At 44.8% G+C, this 20,841-nt stretch overlaps 2 protein-coding genes across 8 annotated transcripts in view; one reads left to right on the plus strand and one right to left on the minus strand.

Annotated features, from left to right (window-relative positions):
* COLGALT2 (collagen beta(1-O)galactosyltransferase 2) overlaps window positions 1–8,978 on the plus strand; it is a 121,520-nt gene extending 112,542 nt beyond the window's left edge. For both annotated transcript variants that reach the window (XM_086343425.1, XM_086343426.1), the window contains exons 11-12: window positions 3,998–4,204; window positions 6,069–8,978. In XM_086343425.1, the coding sequence (XP_086199551.1) occupies window positions 3,998–4,204; window positions 6,069–6,345 (484 nt within the window). In that variant the 3' untranslated portion in view covers window positions 6,346–8,978. The remainder of the gene's footprint in view (window positions 1–3,997; window positions 4,205–6,068) is intronic.
* Window positions 8,979–16,869: 7,891 nt separating this feature from the next.
* The window catches only part of RGL1 (ral guanine nucleotide dissociation stimulator like 1), a 277,622-nt gene continuing 273,650 nt past the window's right edge, over window positions 16,870–20,841 (minus strand). For all 6 annotated transcript variants that reach the window (XM_086343419.1, XM_086343423.1, XM_086343424.1 and 3 more), the window contains one exon: window positions 16,870–19,329. In XM_086343419.1, coding sequence (XP_086199545.1) covers window positions 19,142–19,329 — 188 coding nt within the window. In that variant the 3' untranslated portion in view covers window positions 16,870–19,141. The remainder of the gene's footprint in view (window positions 19,330–20,841) is intronic.

Here is a 20,841-nt window from a genome sequence, read left to right on the forward strand (position 1 = left end):
GCACTATGTAATAAAGAGATTGGCTCCTGTCGGGTCTCAGTCATGTGATGAGATTCTGCACTGTCTCTTCTGATCATTGTCCCTAAAATCCTCTAGGAGTTCTCGCACCTCAGGCTTTCTGAGTCTGTGGTCCTGCAGCCTGCAGTTAAGGCCCCACAGGCATGGAGCTTGAAAGCTATTTCATGCTTATGTGACATGTACAAAGGCAGCTTTCACTTAAGCCTTGGAATCAGAGGACTGGCCTTGGGGAGTCTAAGGCTTAGAGTTGACATACATCCTTGTTCACTTGTGGTTTGGTTGATGCATTTCTTAGGAAAGCGTACCAATGGATCCAAGGAAGAAGAGTTATTGTTCTGATAAGGATATGGGGGATGGAGCTGGGGAGATGTTTTCTAAATTTCCGTGACTGATCAAGGGCAAGTGTTCCATTGAAATCTATTATCTAATCACAAAGAATTATAGCTGTTTCCAATTTTTCACATCTCACTTTATAAAATGAATAAAGCAAATGTACTTAAACTCAAAATATGAAAGCATATAGGCTGTCTGTGACAGCAATATTAAATTTCTCCAGAAAAAGAAAATAGTAAGCAGGGAAAAATAGAACAAGCCATTGAAATCATCTAGGGCAGCGTGTCCAATAGAAATATGTGAGACATATCATTTAAAATTTTCTGTGTGTGCTCAGTCATATCTGATTCTTTGCTACCCCATGGACTGTAGCCCACCAGGCTCCTCTGTCCATGGGATTTTCCACGCAAGAACACTGGAGTGGGTTGCCATTTCCTCTTCCAGAGGATCTTTCCAACCCAGGGATCAAGTCTGTATCTCTTGTGCCTCCTGAATGGGCAGGTGACTTCTTTACCACTGCACCATCTGGGAAGCCATCATTTAAAATTTTCTAGTAATCATATTAAAAAGATAAAAATAGGCGAAATTAACTTTAATAATACATTTTATTTAATCTAACATATCCAAATATTATTTTAACATATAATCAGTATTTTAAAACTATTAATGAATTAGTCTATATTCTTTTTTCATTCAGTCTTCAAAATCCAGTATGTATTTAATGCATACAATACACCTCAGTCCATATGCTAAATTTTCAACTGTTGAAGTAAACTGTAGCCCTACCAAAATAATACATTTCGAATAAGAGAAAAAATATTTTACACAAAGTCAATTTTAAAATTACAGTTTACATTTAGTATAACAAATTAAGTATAAGCTTAGTTCCTCAGTCACTCTGGTCACAATTCAGGCGTTCAATAGGATTTTCTCTTTCACTTGATACATGAGAGAAATTCAGGCTCTTTGCTTTTAAGAGGCTGTGGTTGAGAGGTGACTATATTTATCTCCAGAAGAACTGAAGATGAACACAGACTTATTCTATATATCCTAGGATGTTTCAACAAAGAGGATAGCTTAAATATTGAAAGAGATGGTTTTTAGAGCAAAATAGAGGAATTCAGCTTTTTCTGACAGGCAGAAAGCCAGATCTCCTCAACTTGGCCCAGGCAAGCAGAAGCAACCAGGCTCCAGACAGAAGTAATGGATCGCAGATCCATGGGTAGACTGGGGATGGGGAGAATAGTTGAGGGTACATCCTGCGTTGCAGAAGTAGTTCCTGGAGGACAGAACCCGGGAGGAAGCATGGGCAGAGATGGGTGAGGGAAAGCAAACTGTGCAAGTGGTGCCATCCATTCTTTCCCAGAGGAAACCTCTTGAGCTACTCTTGGGTTCCTAGGTCTTTCACTTTGGACTGTATCTTTTCCAAAGCATTTTCTTTCTTGTGTTTACCACCAGCATTTGGAGAGCTGTGCAGAAAATATCAAGTCCCCAGACTGAAGCTCTAGGGACTTGAAAGCAAAGTTGGGATTCTCACATCTGGTCTTTGTTGTCCCCTTCCAACCTCTATAAACACAGCTGAAAATCCTACACTACCTTTGGGAAATGATCGGAAAAAAATCTGCTTTTCGTCATGAAATTTTTAAAAGATTTTTTTTTTAATATTGGAGCATAGTTGATTTACGATGTTGTTAGTTTCAGGTGTATAGCAAAGTGATTCATTTATACTTGAGATTCTTTTCCCATATAGGTTATTACAAAATATCTTGAATATAGTTCCCCTGTGCTATATAGTAGGTCTATGTTGATTATCTGTTGTGTACATAATAGTGTGTATGTGCTAATCCCAACCTCCTAATTTATCCCCCCCCCCCGACACACACCCCTTATCCTTTTGGTAACTATTAAGTTTGTTATCTAAGTCTGTGACATATTTTGTAAATAAGTTTGTGTGCATCATTTTTTCAGATTTTTTCAGATGTTAGTGATATCATATGATAGTTGTCTCTCTGTCTGACTTAATTCACTTAGTATGATAATCTTTAAGTTCATCCATGATTCTACAAATAGTATTATTTCATTCTTTTTTATGGCTGAGTAATGTTCTGTTGTGTATATGTACCACATCTTCTTTATCCATTTCTCTGTTGATGGAAATTTAGGTTACTTCCGTGTCCTGGCTTTTATAAATAGTGCTGCTCTGAATACTGGATGTATGTGTCTTTTCACATTATGGTTTTCTCTGGGTATATGCTCAGGAGTGGGGTTGCTAGATCATATGGCAGTTCTAGTTTTAGTTTTTTAAGTAAAAAGACTTGAAAAATTTTGTATCCTACAACTTTACCAAATTCATTGATGAGTTCTAGTGGTTTTTGGTAGTGTCTTTAGGATTTCTTATGTATGGTATCATCCCATTTGCAGCAGTGGACAGTTTAAATTCTTTTCTAATTTGAGTTCCCTTTATTTCTTTTTCTTCTCTGATCACTGTGGAGGACTTCTGAAACTGTGTTGAATAGAAGTGGTGAGAGTGAGCATCCTTGTCTTGTTCCTGATCTTAGAGGAAATGCTCTCAGCTTTTCACCTTTGAGAATGATGCTAGGTTTGTCATATTTGGCCTTTATTATGTTGAGGTAGGTCTCCTCTGTGCCTGCTTTCTGGAGAGTTTTGTTTAAAAAAAAAAAATGGGTGCTGAATTTTGTCAAAGTTTTTTTCTGCCTATATTGAGATGATCATGTTTTTCTTCCTTTAAATGCTATTCTTTAATAATATTTATACTCACTTGCTCACACTGGTGAGTATTCCCTTGTACGTCTGCCCCCAGTGTCCTGGCCCCCACAGTGAGTCATAGCCACTCCCCCACCCCGCCAGGAGACACTCCCAGACCATCAGGCAGCTTTGTCCCGCACTCCTCTGCAGTCACTGCTTTTGCCCAGGTCCTGCTGTGCACGAGACTGTGTGTGTACCCTCCGGGAGTGGAGTTTCTGTTTCCCCCATTCCTGTGGAGCTCCTGCAATCAAGCGTCCTGGCCTTGAAAGCTGAGTGCTCCGAGGGAGTCCTCCTCTTGATGGCAGACCCCCAGACTGGGGAGCCTGACATGTGCTTCAGAACTCTCACCCCTGTGGGAGAACTTATGAGAAATAATTATTTTCCCCCTTGTGAGTCATCCACCTGGTGGGTACAGGATTTGATGCTATCACGAATGTGCCCTCCTTCCATCTCGTTGTGACTTCCTTGTATTTGGGGGTAGAATATCTTTGGTGGTGGGTTCTGGTCTTTTTTGTCGATAGTCATCCAGCAGTTAGTTGTGATATTGGTGTTTTTGTGAGAGGAGGTGAGCTCACCTTCTACTCCACCATCTTGTCTCCAACTTCTGAAAGATCTTTTAATCTCTTCATTTCAACTTTCAGGCCTTAACAGCCTTCTAGGCAAGGATAGCTGGGCTCTTGATAAGTGGAACCACAGAAATGGCCTGAAATTGATGGAAGATGGTGACAACCATGATTGATGTGCTGTGCCCTGTTGTGTGATACATTTAAATAAGACACAGTTGGTCCAAGCTTTCAAAAGTGTCTGCAAAGCTGTGCTCCATTCTTATGGATGTTTAATACTCAAATTGGAATTTTCTCCCCCCCCTGTTTCCTTCTAGTTATATTGGTAGGAAGAGGATGCAAGTAAAAGAACCAGAGAAATCTGTGCCCAACGTGGTAAATCTGGTTGAAGCTGACTATTCCTACTGGACCCTCGGCTACGTCATCTCTCTGGAAGGAGCACAGAAGCTGGTTGGAGCAGATCCTTTTGGGAAGATGCTCCCAGTGGATGAGTTTCTGCCAATCATGTACAACAAGCATCCTGTGTGAGTTGCCCTGAACTGCCTACCTGTCCCTTGAGCATTATGCTACTTGGTTTTGGGTAATACTTGGTGTTTTTTAAAGGGGTACTCCTTTCCTAAATGATCTTTCCATAGTCATGACAAAGACAGGCCAACTCGAGTGATTATCTCCTTTTACAAACAGGGGATATAAGGCAGAAATGGTGAGTCTTGCATAGGAGTCCTCTTTAATACCCGCTAGGAGTCAGACACGACTGAGCAACTTCACTTTATTTTTTCACTTTCATGCATTGGAGAAGGAAATGGCAACCCACTCAAGTGTTCTTGCCTGGAGAATCCCAGGGACGGAGGAGCCTGGTGGGCTGCCATCTATGGGGTCGCACAGAGTTGGACACGACTGAGCGACTTAGCAGCAGCAGCAGCAGCAGCAGCAGCTTAACTGCACATACTATGCTCGGTCCTCTCGTCTTTGATTTTCTTACTTCCATAAACCTGTACACCTCAAGGTGAAGGTCATCTTCCTAAGCACCTCAAATTTTTCAGTTCGTTTCTTAGTCCATTGTGTATACTGTTGGCCAGGCAGTGACTCACAAGCTAGTCAGGCACCCAGACTCATTAACACTCATTGTGATATATTGTGATACGTACGATCACAGAGATGTGTTAGAGGCTCGGGGAGAGTGGAGATGGCCTCTGAGCTGGGCGTCCACAGAAGACAGTGTGATGCTCAGAGTTGCCATAGCCTGGAGTTCAGTATGACCTAGTGCTGTATCAAGAACATGGTAAATGATGGGTTTATGTATCAGTCTCCCCAGTAACCTGTGAGCCTCTGAGGCAGGGACCATCTTTATCTCTGTGTCCTTAGAGTCTAGTCCAAATTCTACCCATGCTACCTGCTTGATCGATGCTTCCGAAATTCGTTAATGGAGCAGACCAGGTTCTAACCTTGGCTCCTTCTCTCGTTGCTGGGTGATCTCCTCCCTAGATGGTCTTCTATGTAGCAGTTCGATGTTCTTGTCCTGCATCTTGCCCATTTTGTCTCCTGTCCTCAGTAAAAATGGATGTGTCAGAGACTGATTTTTATCTCTGCTACCCGACAGAAACATGGAGGTCAACCATCACCCTCTTAACAGAAAGGAAATTGAAACCTAGCTGCTGAGCAGACGTCACCTCATGTAATCGGCAGAGGAGCCCTGGGAGGGAGGGCTCCTTGTCCCTTTATTTACACTCACAGGCTGCTGGGCTGCAACACCAAGCTGGTGTGCCTCCAAGCCTACACCACATCACTCACACCTTCACTCCAGCTCCCAGCCATCTCATTCACTGATCCAGGATCAAAGCATTTTCTACAAAGTGATCACTTTATTTATTATTGTGGCCCAACAGAGCTTAAACCTTAATTTTTAGAATAAGACCTGAAATTCATTTTTAAGCTACTCTATCTAAATTTGGATCTTCCCTTGTAGCTTAGTCAGTAAAGAATCTGCCTGCAATGCAGGAGACCTGGGTTCGATTCCTGGGTCAGGAAGATCCCCTGGAGAAGGAAATGGCAACCCGCTCCATTATTCTTGTCTGGGAAATCCCATGGACAGAGGAGCCTGGCAGGCTTTAGTCCATGGGGCCTCAAGTGTTGGACATGACTTAGTGACCAAACCACCGTCTAAATTTAACAGAAATACCCTGACCTTTTTCTTTGTGTATTTGTTTAAATCATCTGAAAGCCTTAAGAAAAAAATCTGTTGTGTTTGTAGGCTAAAGTTTTCCACAAAGACACAATTTAAAAAAATAATCAAATCCATGAGAATTTAGGAGGTAACAAGCAAGACCCTTTTCCCCTGTTCTGTGAGTGCCCTGCCCCCTCACCCACCTGTCTGCCTCTTGTTTTCAGTGCTGAATACATGGAGCATTACGAATCCAGGGACTTGAAAGCCTTCTCTGCAGAACCCTTGCTCATCTACCCCACGCACTACACAGGCCAGCCGGGGTATCTGAGTGACACGGAGACCTCGACCATCTGGGACAATGAGACGGTGGCCACTGACTGGGACAGGACACACGCCTGGAAGTCCCGGAAGCAAAGTCGCATCCATCGCAACGCAAAGAACACAGAGGCCCTGCCACCACCAGCCTCCCTGGACACTGCACCTTCCAGAGATGAGCTATGAAGGCTCCATGGAGGGCTTACTACACTTTGGTTTTCCTAATGGGCCAACCATCTGTTTGCTCCAGTTTCTTTTAATGGTTACAGTGACCTAACCAAAGCGGTCTAATGTGATTGATCAAAATTGATATATTTTTAACAGGGAAGAGAATAGGGAAACTAAACCCAAATCTCCTAGGATGGCTAGAAGATAGGCTTTCTGGCCACCATTAGGATGAACTTCAACCCAGACACCTTGTCCTTTAGTTCATTACCCATGATACCGGTTCCCACATTAAGGTTGAACAGCATAGCTCAGAGATGCTCACTCAAGGGAAAGGTGGTCACCAACGCTGTCACATCAATAAATGGGTAGGCCCGGCAGCCTACCCAACTGGACCATATCTAGTGGTCTAGTGGGCCCGTTTTATGTCGTAGATGTGACCTTGAAAACTTGAGTATGTTCCAAGTTTGGTGGTGGGGGGTGGGAGGGCAGGAATCAAATAATTTAGAAATCAAATTAATCGGGCTTTTTCTTTAAAGGTATTTGTCATGAGCCTTATTGCAAAGTGAGCTTTGCATCTTAGTCTCCGTTATCCAACAGGGATGGGTATTTGGGTCTGTCTGAGACTTGGCCTTTGACTATCGTGACAACTGAAGCTCTCATAAAGAGCTGTCCAGTTTGCCATGTGGACATATTGAGTATAGTTTCATAGATATTTGAGGGTGTGTGTAGCTATTTGAAGAAAACACTCAAGCTTTGGCTTTCTTTATTATGGTCACTTGAGTTGGGATGCTCTATTTATGAAGATAAATTTAATATATAAGGGGCCAGGGCTGGTCTGTAATTGCTGTCCCAGGGGTTCATGTGCTGCCCCAGCAGGTCAGACTCTCCCATCCCTCCTGAGCCTGGGAGTGAATTGCAGGCTTGAGGTTCATGGGTCTGTGAGAGACAGAGCACATGTTCAGGCCAGCAACTGTCCTTGCCTGGGATTTTCATTCTATTTTGAATTATTTATTTTTACAAAATGTTGGGGGTTGGGGGAGAGTCTGCAGGATAAGGCAGAGAAACAGATGCATCAGGCTTTCATCACTCCTGAGAAGTGGTCAGTGTAGACTTATTGGTTCCAGAACCTGGTTTTTCTGCATTTCCCAGGCCTGTTGAATGGGAGAGTCTAACCTATAAACAAATGATTCTCCACTTCAGGTGAGAGACCTTGGCTAGAAACAATGAACTGATCAACTGACATAGGCCAACACCCAGGGAAGCTCTTAGGGTCACAGTCCTGGGCAGACCACCTCTCTGCTTTCTCCATAAATGGATTTTATGTAAAATGCAGAGTTGGACTACATCATCTCTTCCAGTGCTGCCGTCTGTGATATCTCATGATGGTTTGCTTCAGGTATCTGTTCTCGTGCCCACAAGCAGTAAAACTCAGTCTCCAGAAATCCCCGCCCCAAGCATCCTGTCCACACCGGCTCCTCTCCCCGTGTCCTGGGTGTTGGACTCCGAGCTTCATGCTTGGGAACAGAGCCCCAGGGCGGCCTTGCTGAGTGTACCCATGAGGGTACTGCTGACTGCTCCCCATGAAGGCCCCTGGCTGTAGGACAATCAGGCAGCTTCCCCCCACAGAACGCCAGCCTTGGCCTTCCCTCTTGACATATGGTTGGTTCTTCTGCATTGACCAGTGAGCCAGGAGACAGAGGAGGGGGATCTCAGCTGACTGATTTTTACTGCTTAGATATGGCAGTCTGAACTTGATTCTTTGTCTAGAAAAACAGAGCATCTGGGGAGCTAATGAAAAACACTTAGGTGATTCCTAAGCTTTCCTTGGGTATTTTGTATTTTGCTTGAATATTTGAGTGCGTGCAAGTGTGCATGAATTTTATGTTTTTGTTTTTTTTTTTTTTATAAAGAGGGTGGGAGGTGGCTGAGGTATTAGGAGTGGAAATGGAGGCAGATTGAATTAATTTTTGTGTGGTTTTGTTTAATAGAGAACATTGGTGTATTTTCTTTTTCCCTGTCAGCTGGTCTGGTGGGTTTATGCATTCTCATTCTTAAAAGACATTGTTGATAAATTCTAGAATTTTAGCTTAGGACTGTTCTACTGTGAATAAAGTTCTGGCTTTGTCAGCCCAGCCTTTGTTTCTCTTCACTCAGGTCTAGAATCCCAAGCAATGTTCTTTTGTTGTGAACATTGTGAACTGCAGACCCAGCATTTCTTTAAAAAAAAAAAAAAAAAGGGATTCCTTGACCTCATTACTCTTCCTCTCTCCCGTCTAGCCTAGTCTTAAGTCAAGACATTTGACCTTGGCAGTGTCAGAGGACTTTGCCTCCAGCCATGGCACCTGCTGTCTGCTTCTGGAAGTTAAACCCTCTCTGGATTTTGCGATGCAAGGTGGAATCTTCTGGATGGACAACCTTGACTTCAGCGGTGCTGGTGCTGCTGAGCGTGGACTGAGTGTCTACCATCTGCAGAGGACACACTGCCCGGGCCTTGCTTTGTTCACCGGGGCCTGCTGCAGGATCTGGGAAGCAAGAGCTGGCATCCCAGCCTCCACTACTGTCTGTCATGCTCTGTTGTTTCAGGGTGGGGAAGTGGTAAATGACTTGCCTTCTAGAGCTTGCTGTGAAACAAATTAAAAAACAATGTGCAACCCTGTGACTGTTCATTGGTTCCTCCAGCGCTGGTCAACAGCCCCCACTGCTGGGATTTCCAGGTTTGCACTGGCCCAAGGATGTCGGAGGCCAGAGATAATCATCACTTTGCTGTGGCAAAGAAGAGAGAATAGTCACCAGCCTTCCCGGCCAGTTGGGGGAGTGTTTTAGACTGCTGAAGAGGTGGGTAAGCCAGAGAGCATTCAAAGGTACAGAGAAACAGGAGCCCCCAGTGAGAGGATGATGAGGGAGAACTCATCTTGCATTTCTGTGCTGTTGATCAGCCTGTTCATCAGAAGATACTGAGATGCCTGTCCCAGGCCAAGGAGCTTTATCTTGGGGCAAAAACGGGAGAACCCATGTTGGACCCAGTGACTCCTTTGAATTTCAGGTCAAGCTCCACGCACCCCCCCCCACCCCCACCCCCGGACCTCAGAATCCAGTGTGAGCATGACCTTGTTTCAGGCCCTGTGCTGGGTGCTGAGATCCTCAGAGATCTGGGAAAGGTGCCTACTGCTGCGGGGTCCGTGGTCCAGGAGAGCTGCCGTGTATAGCCGGATGGTTGTCTTTCAGAGGCTGAAACAAAGGTGACTGTAGAACCCACGGAACCTGGTTGTGCCGAGGAGGGGGACCGTCAAGGGGGCCCGTTGAGGGACCAGCTTTGCTGGGAATGTGACCATAGTGTTGGGTTTGGGAGCATGAATGAGAGTTTAGGAGAGGGAGGAGAGTTGGGCGCAGAGGGTGGGGATGCTTTCAGGCACTGTGATGGTGTGGGGCTGGCAAGGGGCCTCCACGGGAGTGCTGGGGAGCGGGGCAGGATGGAAGAGTCAGCTATGTGCTGGAGTTGTTGACAGGTAACAGTCCTGAGACCCACTGATGATGGCAAGGCACGGCAGCTACCCCTCCACGCTGGGCCGTCCTCGTGAATGCAGAGGCCGTTGTTTCTGGGGGAATTCTACGTTTGGTTTGTCTCCTGACAGACAATGCCGAGACTTCCAGTCAAAGGTTGGTGTCTGAAACAAAATTTCCATTCAGCTACACGCTTGGGAATCTTTTCACTTCTAGTTGGAACAAATCCATCTAATTAGCAGCTGTAAAATAAAGATGAGTCTTCCCAAGAGGCTTCTACATTGGGCTTTTGAGACATTCTTTCCAAGTAAGTGATCTCTATGACTGACAAGTTAATTCACCGAAGATTTAACTGATGACAAAGGCAGAGTGAAAGTGAGGCCGGTCATTTGATAAGATAGCATGTTATGGGTGGTACAGTTGGAAAGCACAGCAGAGGCAGCCTTGGAAATAACCGTTTCACCCGAGTTTTATGTTTGGTGGTGGTGTTTGTTATTTCAGAGAGAACCTCCCTCCCCTAGAGGTGCTCTGATTAAATGTGTCAGAGGGCGGGGAGACATGAGAAGTGAGCAGTGGTCATGGGAGGGACTCCCCTGTGACCAGGCTGATGGTGGCCCTGAGTCAAGGAGGCACTGCTGAAACAAGGCTGAAGAGTCTGGTCAGTGGTGACCAATACATTGTTTTTGGCTTTGTTTTTGCTTGCTTGGAAAAGAGAAATAATGATGGTGGGTTTTAGTACAATGTGTTAACAACAGATTACCTAGAAATTGTGCCTTCTCTTTTTTTAATTTTTAAGAGTTTTTTTTTTATTGAAATGTAGTTGATTTACAATGCTGTGTTAGTTTCAAGTGTACAGGAAAGTGATTCAGTTATACATATATGTATTTTTTTTCTTTCTCTTTCATTCTTTTCTTTATAAGGTATTGAATATAGTTCCCTATTCTACACAATAGGTCCCTTTTCTGGTTATCTATTTTCTATAGAGTAGTGTGTATATATTAATCCCAAACTCCTAATTTATCCCTCCCAACTACCAAGATTTGGCATTTTCTATATGAATGGCCTCATTTTAGCCACTTCTTTCTGAGAGTTAGGCAGGGAAATGTAGCTATTAATTGTTCCTCATTATTAGGGCTTGTTTAAATAGCAAGTTAAAAGCATCCCTTGGCATACACACAGTATATTTTCCTCTAGCTTTCAAGAATGCCCACAGTTTTACAAAATGAACTTTGCCAGAATAGGTGATGTGAAGATCTGTAGATGAAAGGGACGCTCCATGATGTTCTGGGGTAAAGGTTTCAAGCTGTAGTAAAGAGAACACTCGATTGCTCAGCACTGCAAGTGAACGGGGCAGAGTGTCTTTTATGATATTTTGCTTAGGAATCACTGTCCCCTGGAGACACTTCTGTTCTTCCCTATGACCTCTGGTTTGCCACGTAGCATGGTATCTTTTCCAATAGTTTCCTTTTCCATGTCAGGGAGGTTTTTAGCTATTATCTCTTCAAATATCTTCTCAGGCCCTTTCTCTCTCTTCTTCTGGAACCCGTATGATGTGAATGTTGGTGTACTTGATGTTGTCCCAGAGGTCTCTTTGACTGTCCTTCTTTCTTTTCATTCTTTTTTCTTTGTTCTATGGCAGTGATTTCCACCACTCTGTCTTCTGTTCATTTATCCATTCTTCTGCTTCATTTATTCTGCTATTGATTGCTTCTAGTGAATTTTTCATTTCAGTTATTGTATCTTCAACTCTGGTTATTCTTTATTTTTTCTAATTCTTTGTTAAAAACTTAAAACTTTTTGCTCCGTGCATCCATTCTTTTCCTGAGTTCTTGGATCATCTTTACAATCATTACTCTGAACTCATTCTCAGGGAGGTTGCAGTTCATGGGGTTGCAAAGTGTCGGATACAACTGAGTGACTGAACTGAACACCCTTAGTTCTTCTTCTGGGGTTTTATCTTGTTCCTCTGTCTGGAACATATTCCTCTGTTGTCTCATTTTGTCTAAACTTTTTTGTATTTTTATGTATGTGGAAGGTCAGTCATGCTTCTCAAACTTGGTGAAGCGGCCCTCTGTATGGGATATCCTATGTGACCCAGCAGTACACTCCCCTCTTGTCCCTCAAAAGCCAGGGGCCTGCGGGTCTCAGGATAGGTTCTAACTTGTGTTTTTTAGACTCAGTTTCACATGCTGTAGGACTGGATCTTTCTCGCTTCTGGTGTCTGCCCCCTTGTGGGTAAGGCTGGGCTAGAGGCTCGTGCAGGCTTCCTGGCAGGAGGAGGAAACGGTACCTTATCATGTGCCTGGAATGAGGAAACGGCTTGAATTGCAGCGAGAATAGTCTAGGTGTGCTTTCGGGAATATTTGACAGTGTTACTAAATACTGAATGAGATTCCAAGGCAAGGGGTGGAATGGCTCCATTAAAATTTGTTGTTGGGCCGGAAACTGGCTTCCTTTCTGGTCTGTGAATTTGCCTAGAATGGCCTTATACCCATAGGTGTATTGGCACAGAGATGATCTTAGTTTAAGATCATTCTGCCACACTAGGCAGGCAGCTCACAGCTCAAAGCCACCTTCTTGCATGTCCTCAAAAAGGATGGAAAGAATGAAGAATCATCTCTGAGAACTGGTTTTCTATTTTTAATTCACTGTGTTTATTTTTCTGCCCCTCCCTGGCATTTCTTCAGCTTGGTTTCTCTGTAATGGGCACTTTGACCAAATCTCCATGGTCTGAACATCAGCTTCGTGGCCCTGCTGGTCCAGACGAGACTCCTCCGGTGCTTCCTCTTCTAGGGGAATGAGTCTGGGCTCTTGCTCATGGGGGAATGTGATTTTCAGTGCCCTGGACAGCCCTCTCTTCTCGTTCTTCGGAGACCTTAGAAAATAGCTCGTAACAAAGTGTCCTCTCCCAAAGGGAACCGACAGTTTGGGGAAGCCCTTAACATAGGAGTTGAGATGTGTGTGTTGATGGTATTGTCTGAAGGGTTTTAACTACTTTGTAAAATGCCAGCATGAATCGTGAAGACTTGAAGGGGATATTACTGTTCAGAACGGACATTAGGAGGAACCATGCCCACAGCATGAGCAGGGAGGGGACAGAAGAGGAATGCAGGCTTAGGGTATTAGGAGAGAAAAGAGGCAGGGCACAGCACAGGGGTTCGAATCCAGGAGAAAGGGGCAAGGCCGAGGGGATAAGAAAACAGACTCACGCCCATTGTTGGTGGAGAAGTAAGGCCAGCACACAGGCCAGGAAGGTGGGGGTTCGTGGTGAGGGCAGGGAACCAGAGGGGCAAAATAGTAGAAAAGAGGCTTGGAATGGAAGTGGCGACCCTGGCCCTTAAAATGACTCTCTAATCCTTGCCATCCAGCCACAATGCTGCAGAGGTGAGGTGGCGGTGAGCTGGACAGCCTGCAAAGGAACAGGTGGGATGCCTGGGACCCCTGATGCTTATGGAACAGCAACAACTCACTGTCCTGCATGTGAGTCATCCCTGGACAGAGGGAGGGTCACAGCAGACAGCCCCATCCTGCAGGGAAAGATCCAGGTTCAGGTGGAGACAGGAGGGAGGAGAAAGGAATGGGAGGGGGCGGGACTCAGCTTCCGGTGAGAGAATGGTCCCTCCCTGACCTCAGAGGAAAGCCAAGAATGTGGGGCTGGGGGCGCCCTGATGGAAGTCACTGTAGGCTCGGGGAGGGGAACGCTCCAGCTCAGGGCTGCTTCCCCGGGGCCAGCGGCTCCCTTTCCAGCCTGTCCAGCAAGGGTCCCTGTGCCGCTGCAGCCCCACCAGGAGGCGCTGTGGGCAAGGCTGGGCCCACACGCCCCTCTCCCCCAGCCTTTTTGGAGCAGGGCTGTGGAACAGGCTGCAGGAGCCCCCTGGCTGCCCTCCAACTCCATGAGTCAGTCTTTCCCCCAAAGCAGCGGCAGGCTCAATTTTCCCAGGGTGCCATTCAGGCATCTGCGGGCCCACCTCTGAGTGTCACGTGTGCCCCACGTGGCTGCTCATTGGGCAAGGCGGCTTCCCAGGAATACCAGCAGTGAACTCTCGCAGTCAGCGCCAGAGAGAAGTGCTTTATGAGCACTGTGTAATTTAATAGTATGAACCTCAAGAGGTAGAAACTATCTTCCATCCCCACTTTGTAGATGAGGCAATAGCTAACAGACTTGCTGAGGATAAAATACTAAGTGGCCTGGGAGTCAGCCAGGCAGTGAGATCCCACCCACACCAAACTGCATGCGTGCAAAGCTTCTGGGGAGAGAGTCTGCCTCATTTCTTGTTTTCTCATTAATGTCTAATGTTTCGATCTCTTGCTTTCTTGCCCTCTCTCCCCCCAACTCTTTATCTCACACACATAGAAGCTTGCAACTCCAATGTTTACTTCCCACCTAGTAAATCTCATATACTGAATTTTTTTCAGCTGATCAGGCCAATTCTCTGAGGCTTGGATATCAGATGTTGTATAAATGAGGATCAGAAATCAACATCTGGAGGCAAGGCAGCAGTCAGTCTCATTTAGAATGCTTCTCCCCTTTTGAACTGATGCCTTGGTATTATTTTCAATAACTGGAGCAATCTAGAAACAGTTTCAATCATCCTTTTTTCTTTCTTCAACTTGATACCATTGTGAGAGATTGTGACTACAGTGCAAAATTTTTCTCTCAACAACATTTTGTTGTTGGGAGGAAACAATGGTAGGATTAAACATGATTTCTTCTGAGAAGCCTGTGATAGAGTACTCGGTCCTGATCACTGGTGTCCACTCCTTTAACGCCTCATTCAGTTGGTGCTTTTCACCCACTCTGTGGGTGCATCGTGGATCCCAGGCGGGAGCTAACTTGCAATGTAATCTTATAGCCCTGTTTCCCCTTCTGTGAGATGGAATGATGCTCAGGATAAAAGCTGACCAGCTGCAGGTCTCTCCTTGGAGACTTGAAAGAACCAACCAGATGCCCATCTAACCAAGGCAGCTTGTGGAACTTCACATGGTTGGAAGGCTGGGTATGGAGCCAGCAGACCCCAGGCATTCCCTCCAGCTCCAGGAGGCTCTGGGGAATATGTCAGGATAGCCCTGCCCCATCTGATACCCACAGAGTGGAGTCTGGTCATTCAGAGCCCTGCCCCTAGCCTCTGGAACGTGACTTAACTGCTCTGAGCCTCGGCCCCGGGGATCTGTAATATGAGGGCGTTGACTGTATGATTTGTACGATGCCTTCCAAGTCTTAAGAAAATGTTAAATACCTCAGACTGTTAAATAAGTGAATTACTTCCACACAGTTTTCTAGGCAGAGACACTGAGAAACCACACCAAATGGTGGTTTTCTAATTCAGAGTCTAATTAAATTTGCCTGGCTTCTATTTGATTTCACAGTTTATATGTCAACATTTTAAATTTCCTAGATTAAAATAAAAAAGATTTGACATACAACTACATCTGTAAAGGAGCTCCTAGTTTAGTCAGAGTAGGGACCACATTAGAAGCATGAAAATTGGTGGTGACCACATGTTAAAAATAAATTCTGTAAGGCTAATTCTAAACAAAATTAAATTACTCTTGTATTAATATTTTTTCTTCCTCTGAGCACCTCTTTCTTTAACCCTTCTTGGCTCTGTGCAGCCCCCATCTCAAGTCCTCGCTGCCATCTCCTCCAAACACTTTTTGGTGACTGTGGATAATGAACAAAGCCATGTACCCTAGTGAAAAGACAGCACTCCTTTGGGCAGAGATGGAAATGCTCATCTACTCCAAGTGTCCTCCTCCATCTTCCTACCTCCCCTGCACTTAGACTGGGGCCATTGACTGGCCAATGGACTGTGAATGGAAGTGACACGGTCCCTTTGAAGTAAGGCAGTCTGGAACGGCTGTGAGTTCTCTCCACCATCGCTGTGATTTTGAAGGAAAAAAATTTGACCATGGAACTAAGTTGCAAGATGGAAGCTGCCTGGATCCTGGAGCCACTAAGCAGAGTTGCCCGATTTGCAATACCTATGACATGTTGAAAACTAAACTACCCTAAGTTACTGAGATTTCATACTTTGTTACTTTAGCCTCGCCTAGCCATCCCTTCCAGAAGTTATTTCATTTTAACAGAGATCCTAGGGGAAATAGCCATGCACAACACAATGGAAATAACTTCTCAGAGTGGAACTGTGGGTACAGGTGGTAATTGGGGCCATTGCAACAGCTCTATAGAAAAAGAGGGTTGGCATTGGGGAAACTTCTCCAGACCACTGAAATCAGGACATGAAGCAAGACTGCATACTTCCTAATGATCCTGTGCCACACAGCAAATTTGAAAAGACTCCAAAGAAGGAAATTTTAAGACATTATTCCTTCAGGCAAAATGTCACCAAGCTGCTTCTGGAGGGAGACAAAACAAGGGAACCATTTTCTCAGATAATCTTGACAATAGAGTCACCTAGTGCCAGAAACAGCCCCCTTTTTCCTGCCCATATTATCAATTATTATAACTCCTACTTGACTTTCTCCTATATCCCACAGGGCCCCAGAAAACTCGATAATCTGGATCTATTTAGGAATCCCTTTCTTGGGGAATGATATGATGGAATGCCGATGAGCATTTATTGAATGAAGCTTGCCTAGGTCTGACTGAATTTTGGGAAGACCTTCCTTCTTCCCTCCACAGAGGCCCTCCCGGCTTCTGGAGCACCAAGGATGGTTTCAAGAACTGTGCCGATGGTAGCAACTGGAGACTCAGGAAAGGCTGCTGGAAAGAAGGCAAAGTCCTACCTTGGACCCTAAGTTTGATTTTATACAGGGTCCCCAGCCAAACTACCCCTAAGGATGCCCTCCAGCAAGCCGTCACATCTGACAGCGATTTCCTAAGATGTCATTCTTGCCTCTGAACGCAAATGATGCTTGACAATGGCGAGGACCCCTCCTAACTGGGCCACTGGCTTTCCCTCTGCTCCCTCGAGCTGGACCAGAGTGGGCTCCCAAAATGCTTACTGACACATCTGAAACCCAGATCCACCAGGTTAACACTCCAGATACAATCCCTTTGAGTCCAGCAGCACATGCCAACCAAGTCCCAAATCAGTTTATTAACCAAAAGGTAAACAGATGATGGAGAGGCAGAAAGACAAGCATGTCAGCAGCTAAAAGCATTACCCGGCAGTCCACCAGGAAACAGATTTAAGACATTTAAAGTGGCATTAAATAAATGAAGCTATGTTTTATCTACTTGTAACTTCCATTGTCTTTTATAAAAGGAATATATATATATATTACATTGCAGTATATAAATCTAGACTCTACATATACAGTATAAATACACAAGGCGAGCACATGGGCATAACTTGTAAGTCTTGGTAGCTGCACTCTAAACCAGGCTGACCATCCTACATTTTTTTTTTTTTTTTTTGACCTTCAAGCCAAGAAATTCAGGCTGAGGATACATTTCCCTCAGTCTCCATGATGTCTAGCACCCTGGCCATCCCTCCTCCAAGCACAGAAGCACAAATCAGACATGCCTTGCAAATAGAAAAAAAAAAAAAAAGCTTTTCAACTAGTTGAAACCAGTCAGTCTTTACAATGTACAGTCTGACCTAGGAAGACCTACAGGAAATCTGAGGCCTCCCTGGCTCATTCTCATTCTTTGGTCCAAGGGCACAAATCTCTAGATTTTCCCTGGTGTTTCTTGAAGAGTTCATATGACTATTTACAGAACATGAGTCACACATAACCTTTGGGAGCTGTCTTTCTTTACAGGACAGGGGGGTGGGGAGTGGGGGGGGGGTTGGGGAGTGTTGGGGGGGTGGTGAAGAAAAGAAAGAAAAAGCTCTACATTACAATCTGCACTTCTTATTTGGGTCTGTTCTTTATTTTTGGAATAAAAACTGGTATTTTGAGAATTTTTTTTTCTTAAAAAGGACAACATTCTGAAAGTGCTTCTTATACATGTCAACATCCCACATATTATGGCTTTATAGCTCAAACCCCAGCACAGCTCAGATTTGGAAGGGAGAGGACGATGGAGATACTGGAGACAAAAGTGTCACGAACACTGACACTGGGATACAGTGTGGGAACCTGAAAGGGCAAGTTACTGACTCCATCTGGAAGAATGTGTGTACCTCGCTAGAAATGGTCTGGATAGTACGCAAAGCCCCATCTCTGTCCCCATGACTAGGCACAGGAAGGTTGTAGAAGTTAGTAAAAACAGGACACTACTCTCAGCTGGGAACATCTGCAGGGGGCTATTCACAGAACGACGGCTGTTGAGAAATCTTTCACAGGTCTCAAAATGATCAGACATAGTCAACCGCAGTAGGAATTTCTACACCTGAGGAACAAATTGCACATTAATACATAGAGGTACTACGATCCAGATGGCAGAACACTGCAGACGCACAGTTTCACATGCAGAAGGCAATCAGAAAGAAACAGTGAAGCAGTGGCATTCTGAGACAGATCAGAGTCCAAGTGAGTCAGCATCATTCTGAGCTTTCTTTTCTGGCTGATACGTTACCAAAGAACATGGCTACGTGTGCAAGAAATGCTTGTGATATGTTCTTTAGGGGGTGGGAGACACACGATGCAGTTACCAGAAATCAAAATGGGCTTGCACTGCCTCCAGAGGCGTCATGACGGCTGGGTCAGTGGCTCAGAGGGACCTCCGAAGCTGCTCCTCGCCCTCCCTGGGGTAGCCGATGCATTGGCCAATGCAAGCAGAGGTCAAAGCCACTGGCTCATCCAAACCCTGTCTGACGTGGCCTTTCATTCAGCCTGTGGCAGTTCCCACCTCTGCAGTGGTTCTTTTCTGGTGGCACTTGATTGAGAAAGTAATCCTCTCCCTTTATAAAAACAGTTTGGACTTCTTATAATACTGGCACAAAGGACACTCTGTAATCCTCGGGTTGATTCCATTTACTTGGGAGGTGTGAGACGAGGTGCTCAGTTCCTTGTTTCCCTGTAAAAAGTGACCTCGACTTCCCAGGCCATTGTGCAAATTTGTTTTCCCGTAGTCCAGAATATCCCATAAGTCCCTCATATTTATATATATACACACACACATACCACATATGTGTACATACATATAGATTTATAAATGCAGATAATTTTGCATTTCAATCTCAGGTCAAAGAGAATCAGTGAATCCGTCATCCTTTCTGTGTCAAGCTCATCTCCGATTTCCCCACGATGCCCATCGTAGTGCCCTGCACACCAGAGTTGCTCAACAAACCTCAGTCCACTTCACCAACGACCCTCTAACACTGAGTGGTAGCTGTGATCACGATGGCCTATTCTCAGCCCCACCCTGCCCTTGGCAAGTGAGGAGCCTGGGTCTCTGCCTTCAGAGGGTGATTTTGCTGTGTCTGTTGCTCCAGCAGCCCCGTTTAGCTGTCCTGGGCAACGTCAGGCTGGTCCGGCTACGCAGTTTTACTTGCTCTTCCACAGAGTTCTTTTTGCGTAAGATGAAGTCAAAGTTCACTTGGCTGTTCATGGCATAGAAGACATTTGCCGAGTCTGGGATCACAAGTTCTAAAAAAAAAAAAATGAGAGAGATGAGGGAAGAGAAGGTGGTCAGCTTGTGCAGGTCAGCCCAGTGCTGACCATGGCAGATGGAAATTTTGCCCAGATTCATGGCTGGAATTATAGCCATTTGTTCCTGGAATGTGAGCAGAGCTGGATAATGACCATCACTCAGTCACACCAAATTGGTTCCAACCATTTCCCAATCTCAATTTAAAACATTTAAGTGTGAATTCAATCTTGGAAATTCAAGCTGTGAACAAAATGCTCAAATGTGGGATGTTTTAGCTGGAGGGACGTAGAATAGGAAACGGAAGCCTGGAGGAGTTAAGAGACATTCCTGTGTGCACAGCTAGTCAATGGCAGGACTAGCAGCAGAGCCCGGGGTTTCCAGCCTTCCGTGGTTCATTTTCTACCCAATATGAAATTTTTCTCAGAGACTAAGTGAATCCGATGACATGGAGAAAAAGGCAGAAAATCTACAGCACTTTCCAGAAATCTTTACTTGGATCTTCAGAACATTTTTAAATTAATCCCAAACCAAGTCGGTATTTTATACCATTTGACAGCTTGCTTCATTAAGGGCTTGCATTTTAATGTTAAAGGGAAACCAGACAAGATAGGCTATATCTGTTAAAACTTAAACAACTGTCTATTTCAATGAGTCCCAACTAGATAACTGTAATTTCTGAACAAGGACTGTTTCAAGTATAATATGAAGTTATCGAGCAAAGTGATTTAAATTCATCTTTACTTTAAAAAGAAGGTATACACTCTTTAGCACTCAGGGGTAAGGGATATCTTTAAAAATCAAGAGGGAATTAAAGAGGTAAAGTGTGCAAAACCAGCTTTGTAGCAGTGGAGTAAGGGAGGCAGCCAGGCGAGGTCTGTGATTGCAGAACTGGAGTAAGTCAAACTAACGTTAACGTGAAACACGGAGATTCCACCGCCAAGACTGATGCGATCAGGTTCCAAGGGACTCTGCTACATTTTGCACAAATGTTCCATAAAGGATAATTCCCTGAAAGTGTCCCCAGTCTCTTGCCCACATATTCCTGAGGTCAGTAACAACTTACCTCACAGCTATATATATATATATCTGTACTGTATCTCTTTCGGGTACATTATTTCCTGTCACCATCTCCCCATGATGCATGAGGGGCCAGTAGGGTACTGTCTCCATTTAACTAATTACAGACCAAGGCCCAGAGAGGTCAGGCCGCCCACCCGCCACCACCCAGTGCTGAATGCAGCCAGGCCCCAGCTGTGCTTCGGGACTCCTGGATCTTCAGACCCACCAGGTCTCACCTTGCATTGGCTTGGGGGCGATGTGGGTGTTAAAACCCAAGAGACCACTTTGTAGGCTTAGGTTTTTAACAGTAACTACACTAAAAGATATAACTGAGAAAGGTTTGCCCTACAACCTTGGGCTCAGCTGGATAAATGAGAAAACTTCCAAGAGACAGTGGGAAAACAGTTTTTTCTGAGGCTGTGGCTTTTCATTGCTTGGAAAAGGTTATT

Source organism: Bos grunniens, chromosome 16 (assembly GCF_055505025.1).
Source record: "Bos grunniens cultivar Pamir isolate PY7600 chromosome 16, Bosgru_T2T1.0, whole genome shotgun sequence".
NCBI lineage: Eukaryota > Metazoa > Chordata > Mammalia > Artiodactyla > Bovidae > Bos > Bos grunniens.